At 54.9% G+C, this 8,526-nt stretch overlaps 1 protein-coding gene across 2 annotated transcripts; it reads left to right on the forward strand.

Annotated features, from left to right (window-relative positions):
• The first annotated feature begins 117 nt into the window (after positions 1–117).
• SIRT6 (sirtuin 6) lies at positions 118–8,386 on the forward strand. Of its 2 annotated transcripts, XM_019964447.2 has the most exons (8): positions 118–225; positions 3,901–4,028; positions 5,310–5,492; positions 5,802–5,861; positions 6,396–6,491; positions 6,569–6,649; positions 7,255–7,378; positions 7,465–8,386. In XM_019964447.2, the coding sequence occupies exons 1-8, from the start codon at positions 160–162 to the stop codon at positions 7,804–7,806; spliced, it is 1,080 nt and encodes a 359-aa protein (XP_019820006.1). In that variant the 5' UTR covers positions 118–159; the 3' UTR covers positions 7,807–8,386. The 2 variants fall into 2 exon arrangements, with proteins under 2 accessions (XP_019820006.1, XP_019820007.1); XM_019964448.2 differs by lacking the exon at positions 3,901–4,028 and having other exon boundaries at positions 119–225.
• Positions 8,387–8,526: the final 140 nt, after the last annotated feature.

The following is an 8,526-nucleotide window of genomic DNA, read 5'->3' on the forward strand; positions in this document are numbered from 1 at the left end:
TGGCGACTGCGGCGACAGTGCATGGCGCATGCGCCTTGCGAGGAGCGGCCGGGTGCGAAATATGAGAACACGGCTCCTCCTTCTTCCTCGTCCCACCCTATTTCCGGCGGAAGCGGCCGCAACAAGTTAAACTTTATTGTTCCCTTTGGTGCAGTGAGGATGTCGGTGAATTACGCGGCGGGGCTTTCGCCGTATGCAGACAAGGGCAAGTGCGGTCTACCCGAGGTGAGCACGGCTGGGGGTCCCGACGGCAGCCGTCAAGGCCGTGGGCTGGGCGGGACCGGCTGGCAGTGGAGCATTGTGGGAATATCAGGAGACACTGAGGCTAGACAATGGGAGGGACTTCCCAGTGAGGAGGGGGCGGGAAGTGACGACCCAGTGCGCCTGGGGATGCGACCACGCCCAGCTCCGGGTCGGTCCGGCAGGGGACGGAGGATAGGACCCACTTCGAGAAGTCCTGAAGTTCTGATGGGGGAACAAGGCTTGTAGTTCCAGGAGGAAGGCACCGGGGCAAAGGCGGGAGGTGGCAATAAACAAACTTGGAGGGCAGATTTGGGCAGAGAGGTTTCCATAATTGGGGCAGGATGGGCCTCACGTGCCAAGTTGAGGACCTGACACTATTCTGAGGCTGGTGAGGATTTTTAGTTGAGGAGGAACCTGGAGGATGGAAATCAGAGCCCTCCAACCTCGTTGAGAGAAGTCCCCGCCATGCACTGAGACCTTGGCGGGATCCCTTCGTTCTGGGTCTCTTTCCCTCCTGTAAACTGGAGAGAAGCTTGCTCCCTCCCACAAAGGTTGGTCCGTTCCTTCTGAGTCAGTCATTCACGAGTTCTCAGATGGTGTGAAGCCCCACTCTTCTCTCTTGCCAGTTTTTTCACTTTATCCCACAAACATTTATTAAGTACCTACGTTCACCCTGGGACCACATGGGGAACCAGACAGGCCAAGCCCCCTCGTTCCAGCTGGGAGACAGATGAGCAGCAAATAAATGTAAGGAGTCAGTCAGATAGTGGTCAGCGCTAGGCAGAAAGGTAAAGCGGATGATGAGAGCTGGGGGCTGCATCGCAAACTAGGTGGCTGGTAATAGCCACCACTAAGATAACTCAGCAGTATGAAATACATTTAATGTTATGCAACCATCATCACCATCCATTTACAGAACTTTCTCCTCTTCCCGAACTAAAACTCTGTCCCCATTAAACAGTGACTCTCCATCTCCTCTCCCAGCCCCAGGCCCACCATCTGCTTTCTCTTTGTATCTGACTCCTCTTGGGACCTCACATAAGTGAAATCACACAGTATTTGTGTTTTTGTGTCTGTCTGATTTCACTGAGCGTGTGATGTCCTCAGGTTTCATGTGTATTGAATAATGTGTCCAAATTTTCTTCCTTCTTAAGGCTGAATAATATTCCATTGTATGTGTTGCTGTTCTTCAGTCACTCAGTCATGTCCAACTCTTTGGGACCCCATGGACTGCAGCACGCCAGCCTTCCCTGTCCTTCACTATCTCTTGGAGTTTGCTCAAACTCATGGCCATTGAGTTGGTGATGCCATCCAACCATCTCGTCCTTTGTCATCCCCTTCTCCTCCTGCCTTCAGTCTTTCCCAGCATCAGGGTCTTTTCTAATGAGTTGGCTCTTTGCATCAGGTGGCCAAGTATTGGAGCTTCAGCTTCAGTATCAGTCCTTCCAATGAATATTAAGGGTTGAGTTCCTTTAGGATTGACTGGTTTGATTGTACGTGTAGACCACATTTGTTAGTATCCATTCATCTGTTAATTGACACTGGGGTTGCTCCCATATTTAGCTCCTGTGAATAATGCTACTGTGAACATGAGTGTGCAAATGAGATAGCTTTTGAGCCAAGATGGAGAGGAAGTGCAAGGGAAGTCATGTAGGTGTCTGGGCAAAGGACATTCCAGGTGGAGGGCTTTGCCTCTGCAAAGCCCTGAGGCTGAACTGTGCCTAGTGTGATGGAGGAACATAAAGGAGGCCTGTGTGGAGTGAATGAAGGGGAGAGAGGGAGGAGGGGAGAGCAGGAATGGGGCAGGTACTGCAGGGCCTTGTGGGACTTGGTGGGGACTTGGGTTTTTCCATCGAGAGAGGTGGGAGCCCTGGAGGGCTGTGGGCATTGAAAGGATGTGATAACAAGCTGCCTTTTCCCACCCATTCCCCTCCTCCTGGGCAAGGCAGTCTGTGGCTTGTGGGCTTGCCCACTGTGGGACATGTTGTAACTTCTCCTGAAACCATGAACTTGGAGTGGGATTTGAACCCATGGTTCAGTTGAGATCACACCCTTGTCTTAGGACTTAATGAAGCTCAGTTTCTTTATTTCTCACTGCAGAAAGAATTTAGTGCGAGACAGAGATATGTGCATGCATGCATGTTAAGTCGCTTCAGTTGTTTCTGACCCTTTGTGACCCTGTGGGCCATAGCCTGCCAGGCTCCTCTGTCCATGGGATTCTCCAGGCAAGAATACTAGAGTTGATTGCCATTTTCTTCTTCAGGGGATCTTCCCAACCCAGGGATTGAACCCGTGTCTCTTAGGTCTCCTGCATTGGCAGATGGGTTCTTTACCACTAGTGCCACTTGGGAAGCCCCAAAGTGATAGGTAAGAAGTGGATTTATTTAGAGAGAAACACTCTGCACAGACAGAATGCAGTCTGTCTCAAAAGGTGAGAACAGCCTTGGGAGAAATACTCCACACACAGGGTGTGGGCCATCTCAGCAGGTGAGAGGTTCTGAAATATGGTGTGGTTAGTTTTTAGGGGCTGGATAATTTCATAGGCTAGTGAGTGGGAGGATTATTCCAATTATTTCAGGGAAGGGGTGGGGAATTCCAGGAATTGGGCCACCACCCATGTTTTCGCCTTCTGAACTGTCGTGCCATTTATCATGCTGGTGTATTACAATGAGCATGTAATGAGGCTCAAGGTCTACTGGAAGGCTCGTCTTCCGCCATCTTGGACCTAGTTGCTTCTAATCAGTTTTTGTCACATTTTATTGATCTCAAGTGGCCTGGGCCTAAAACCGGCCTAAAACTGGGAACTGAAGCGAGGCTTGAGTTCCCAGCCAGAAATTGAGCCTGGGCCAAGGTGGTGAAAATACCGGATCCTAACCACTAGACTAGTGGTCAGTGACAAGGGTCCTGGCCCTTCAGCTTTGCAGAAAAGAGTTTCCACAAAGACAGAAAGTAGTGAGGAAGCAAGTAGAGTATTTATTAGGAAGAAAAAGAGTACAATACCTAAGGATAGACACACAGGCAGACTCAGGGAGAGTCCCTGAGTTGTGCTCTTGTGGCAGTTTAAATCACTTTTATGGGGCATTTCTTCTGGATTTCCTTTGGCCAGTCATTTTGATTTGCCTGGTTCAGAGTCCATGTTTGGTATATCTCAGGCTCCTCCCATGTGTGCACGTGCATCTCTTAGCCAAGATGGATTCTACTATGAAGGCCCATGGGTCGATTATCCTTTGGCATCATTCACCTTTGACCTCCAAGGAGCCTTTCTGCCCACATGTGATCAGCGAGGTCTCTTGACTTTGAGAATGAGAAATATGTGATCTGGGCAGGGCCCAGTGTCCTACCTTAATTGTCTTGCTGTTCTCACCTCAGAGTTTCTTTGGAGCACTGGGAATGAGTCTCCAATCGATTAATCGTTAAGGTGGCGGCGGAGGGGGGTGGGGGGGGGGGTGGGCATGTACTTCCTGCCTCACTGTGGCTCTGTCATCCTTGTAGGAAATGGCAGCCCCCTCCAGTGTTCTTGTCTGGAGAGTTTATGAACAGAGGAGCCTGGCAGGCTGCGGTCCATGGGGTCGCACAGAGTCGGACACGACTAAAGAGACGCAGCACCTGCCCCACTCCCTTCTGTTTCACTCCCTGCTGCTCTCCCTCACCCAACAGGTCTTCGACCCCCCCGAGGAGTTGGAGCAGAAGGTGTGGGAGCTGGCACAGCTCATCTGGCAGTCCTCCAGTGTGGTGTTCCACACAGGCGCAGGCATCAGCACTGCCTCAGGCATCCCCGACTTCAGGTCGGTGGGCAGGGCGGGAAGTTAAGGCAGGGCCTGCCAGGCTGCCACAGCCTTCCCTGTGAGCTCGCCAGATGAACAGGAATCAAAGCCCATCCTGCTGCCCTCCCTCCCACTGAGTCTAGGGTGACCCGTCAGTCCCCTAGGGTGTTGGGGATGTGTAAGACCCTTCCTTCAAAGCAAGTCCCTTTATATCACACCCAACATTGCCTTTCATTGGTGAGAACTGGGTCATGTGACTGTACCTAGTTGTAAGTGGTGCTGGGAAACATAAGTCTTTTGTCTAGGCCCACTGTGCATGGCTAAATATTGGGTTCTATTATTACCATAGAAACCATCCAAACCTGTTTCCTAAACTGCAAGTGAGGGTATGAGACCAGATAATGTCTAACTTCCCTCTACTTTGGGCAGCCTGTGTTAGGCAAGGGTCTCATTGCTGAAAAGCAGGGGTCTCAAAATTGTGGCCACCAAGTGGCCCCTGTAGGTGTGAAGTTTGCAACCCCACCCAGATGGGCAGGCCTGTTGCACTTGTATTCCCTTTCCGAGGCTTCTCAGGCCCCCAGGATAGACTCTCATAGCAGAAGAGCAGATTCCTCGTCTGGAGGAGTGTTAGAACTCTAAGGTGTGAATCTCATCCCCCTTCCATAACCTGCCATCGCTCCCCATTGCCACACTTCAGAGTTCCAAGCACTTCAGGCTGGAAATCAAAGCCTTTCCCAACCTAGCCTTGGTTCAGCTCTCCAACCTCAGCCCCTGCAGCCCCCAGACTGTCTAAACAGCCCTGCCCTTTCCTCTCTGTTCAGAGACAGCTCCACCTCCTCCAGGAAGCCTTCCCCGAGTCCCACAAAGAGCCCTCACTACTTCCACTGGACCAGCCCAGCCCTGGGTTGCTCCCTCTGCCCTGGCCCCCAGAGGGCCAGAGGGTCTGTATCCACCTGTATCTCTCCCTCACAAGATGGAGACCTCCTTGAGGGCAGGGCCTGGGTGCACTAGGGCCCCGGCATCACCCAGTGCAGGGCCATGGACTCCCTGAGGGCAGGGCCTGGGTGCACTAGGGCCCCAGCATCCCCCAGTGCAGGGCCATGCCAAGTGCAGCAGTAGTAAGTGCTGGGCGAGTTGAATAATTAATATCTCCTGTTATGTACTATGTTCTCCCTGTTTCCTACCTCACCTCCTTTGTCTATATCAATCTCTCTGACTTTTTCTCTGCCTGTTTCTCTCTTTTTCTGTTCTCTCTCTCCTTGGTCTCTAAATTCTCTCTGTCTCTTCCACCTGCTGCCGCAGGGGCCCCCATGGCGTCTGGACAATGGAGGAGCGGGGCCTGGCCCCCACGTTCGACACCACCTTCGAGAACGCCCAGCCCACAAAGACCCACATGGCGCTGGTCCAGCTGGAGCGTGTGGGCCTCCTGCACTTCCTGGTCAGCCAGAACGTGGACGGACTGCACGTGCGCTCCGGCTTCCCCAGGTGCCCCCAGTGTCCAGCCCCCTGCCTTGCCTTGAGCAGGCCACCCCTCTCCCTGAGCCTCAGTTTCCTTATCTAGAAAATGGACATTGATGCAGCCCGTCCCTCTCCAGGCCCCTGGGGCAGTTCAGCGAGGCAGCCAGGGAGGGTTGGCGCTCAGCTGTCAGGTCTCTCAGTAGCACCTGGAGAGCTGGGCGGGATCCCCTCTTCCTGGTCCTGGGAGGATTCCAGCCCTGAGCCCTCTGGATCTTGGCTGGCTGGGGATCTGGGGATCCTGCTTCTCCACTGAGCCTCTTCCTTCTCCTCCCACAGAGACAAGCTGGCAGAGCTCCACGGAAACATGTTTATAGAAGAATGTGTCAAGTGTAAGATGTGAGTGCCACTGTGGGAGGGGGCGGGACACAAGGCATGGATGACCCAGGTCAGGCTCCCCAAAAGGTCCTGGTGAGCTAAGCCTGCTGCGTCTAGAGTCAGGGGTGTGACCCTCCCAAGGTGGGATCTGGGAGTGTATCTTCCTCCTGGGAGGTGTGTTCATTTCCTGCAGCTGCCAAAACAACCACAAACCTGAGTAACTTAAAAACAACAGAAATTCATAATCTTATGGGTCTGGAAGCTACAAGTCCAACATCAAGGTGTTGGCAAAACCGTGTTCCCTCCACAGAGTCTTAAACACTAACCTACCAGGGAAGTCCCCAGGCCAGCTTTTTCATGGAAGGCCCCCTCTGCTTCCCCATCCCCAACCCCTGCTGGGTTTGCCAGCTGTCACCTCATGTTTAGATTCTGGTCTTATGCTCCCGCACTTTCCTAGGAAAACAGCTCTGTGTAAAAAGCAGGAGCTGCCCAGGTAGGCTGCAGGGTGGCTGCCTGGGAAGCAGCAGTGAGCCGACCCTTTCCTCCTTGGCACAGGCAGTATGTCCGGGACACCGTGGTGGGCAGCATGGGCCTGAAACCCACGGGCCGGCTCTGCACCGTGGCCAAGTCCAGGGGGCTGCGGGCCTGCAGGTGAGTGACCCCTCCCCATGCCCTGGACCCCAGGGAGGGCCGCCAGTCTCCTGCTGACTCCCCTGCTCTCGCTACAGGGGGGAGCTGAGAGATACCATCCTGGATTGGGAGGATTCCCTGCCTGACCGGGACCTCACCTTGGCCGACGAAGCCAGCAGGTCTGACCCCAGTGGGTCCTGGGTGGGGTGGGTGGGGGAGGGGCAGAAACACAGCTAGCTCCAGCCCCGAGGGACCTCAGGAAAGGATTCCAGAGAGGAGTGATCAGCACCCTGTCTGGGCCTCACTTTGCTCGTAATAGCTCTTGTACTGAGCCCTCACATACCATCCTTACCACACCCCAGGGTGGGTGCTGCTCAGGCCCATTTCACAGAGGAGGAAACTGAGGCTGGAGCAGCTGGACTCCTCCATCCAGGCTGCCCAGCCCAGAAGTGACTGAGCCAGGATCAGAACCCAGGAGTCCAAGTATAGATGGCCTGCTCCCCACCAGCAGCTCCACTTCTGCCGACAGGGTTGGGGGGTGGCCCAGAAGAAGGGAAGCATCAGAGGCAGGCCATGGCTGGGCCCCCAGCAGAGGTGGGTGCTGTGTGAGCAGGTCTCCCAGGACTGGCCCCGTTGTGTTGGCAGAGCAGTGAAGCCATGGTGTTTGAGCAAGGGTCAGGGAGTATATGTGCTGGCCACTACACGCCCCTGCCTCATGGGGCAGGAAGAGTGCTGCAGAGACCCTTGCCAAGGGGCTTAGACTAATCCTGCCTCCTGGCCCCAGGAATGCAGACCTGTCCATCACACTGGGCACCTCCCTGCAAATCCGGCCCAGCGGGAACCTTCCCCTCGCCACCAAGCGACGTGGAGGTCGCCTGGTCATCGTCAACCTTCAGCCCACCAAGCACGTACGTGTGGGAGCCTACCCCTGATATCACCCCTGGACCCCACCTCAAGCCTTCCCCCTCCACCTGACTGGTCCCCGCCTCCACAGGACCGCCACGCAGACCTGCGAATCCACGGTTATGTTGATGAGGTCATGACACGGCTCATGAAACACCTGGGCCTGGAGATCCCGGCCTGGGACGGCCCCCACATGGTGGAGAGGGCACTGCCGCCCCTGCCACGCCCACCTGCTCCCAAGCTGGAGCCCAAGGAGGAGGCCTCCCCCCAGCTCAACAGCCCAGTGCCTGCCAACCCCAAGCAGGAACCCACAGCTGAGCCCTGCACCCAGCACAATGGTTCTGGACCCACCAGCCCCAAAAGGGAGCGGCCGGACAGCCCTTCCCCTCACAGGCCTCCCAAAAGAGTGAAAACCGAGGTGGTGCCTAGCTGACCAGGGGCCCCAGGGAGGGCGGGGTTTTTTAAAATAGAAATCGTGGGTTCTTTTTCTTTTTTCTTACCGGTCTCACTTTGTTACTCATTTCTGTCCTTTGGGGGAGACCTCAGGGTGCTGAGAGCTGGGCTCCAGGCCCGGGGGCAGACTTGCCGTCCACTGGACCTCCCTTTAACTTGGGGCCTATGGAGGGGGCTTGGCAAGGAGCATCCCTGCCCCGGATCCTGAACTTGGAGCTGACAACCCCACACCTGCTCCACCCCCAGTCTGCAGCCCCTGACTCAGGGTGTTCTTGGGAGGCGTGACCAGGCCCTCCCTGATTTCCAGCCTAAACAGGAATCAAGCCTGTCTGCCCCCTGGACCCTCACACTCCCCAACCTCTGCCTATCCCCACACAGCCTTCACAGCCCCTCTAGGAGGGAGGGGACACACAGCCACCATTTAGGAGCCAAACTTCATGGCAGGACAGACAACAGAGGCTCACACTGCCTTTGTGGCTGGAGGGAGACAAGTGGGTCCACCTGACTTCCTCCAGGCTTCCAGAAAAGCCTTCAATGCAATAAAAGCAGAATTTCTTGCATCTTGAGTCTGTGTTTACCATCCACAACCTTGCCCAGGGTCCAATCCCTGGGGGTAGGACTGTGTGGTGCCTGCGGCTCCTGGTGTGTGTGTGTGCTGGGACATTCATACAGTCCAGCTCTGGCGGTAAAGGAAGGCCTT

This window comes from Bos indicus, chromosome 7 (assembly GCF_029378745.1).
Source record: "Bos indicus isolate NIAB-ARS_2022 breed Sahiwal x Tharparkar chromosome 7, NIAB-ARS_B.indTharparkar_mat_pri_1.0, whole genome shotgun sequence".
Taxonomy (NCBI): domain Eukaryota; kingdom Metazoa; phylum Chordata; class Mammalia; order Artiodactyla; family Bovidae; genus Bos; species Bos indicus.

Coding starts and splice junctions, on each gene's coding strand:
- SIRT6 (XM_019964447.2), top strand. CDS start 160: ATGTCGGTGAATTACGCGGCGGGGCTTTCGCCGTATGCAGACAAGGGC. Junction 5,862..6,395: donor GAATGTGTCAAGTGTAAGAT/GTGAGTGCCACT, acceptor TCCTTGGCACAG/GCAGTATGTCCGGGACACCG. Junction 7,379..7,464: donor ACCTTCAGCCCACCAAGCAC/GTACGTGTGGGA, acceptor CCGCCTCCACAG/GACCGCCACGCAGACCTGCG.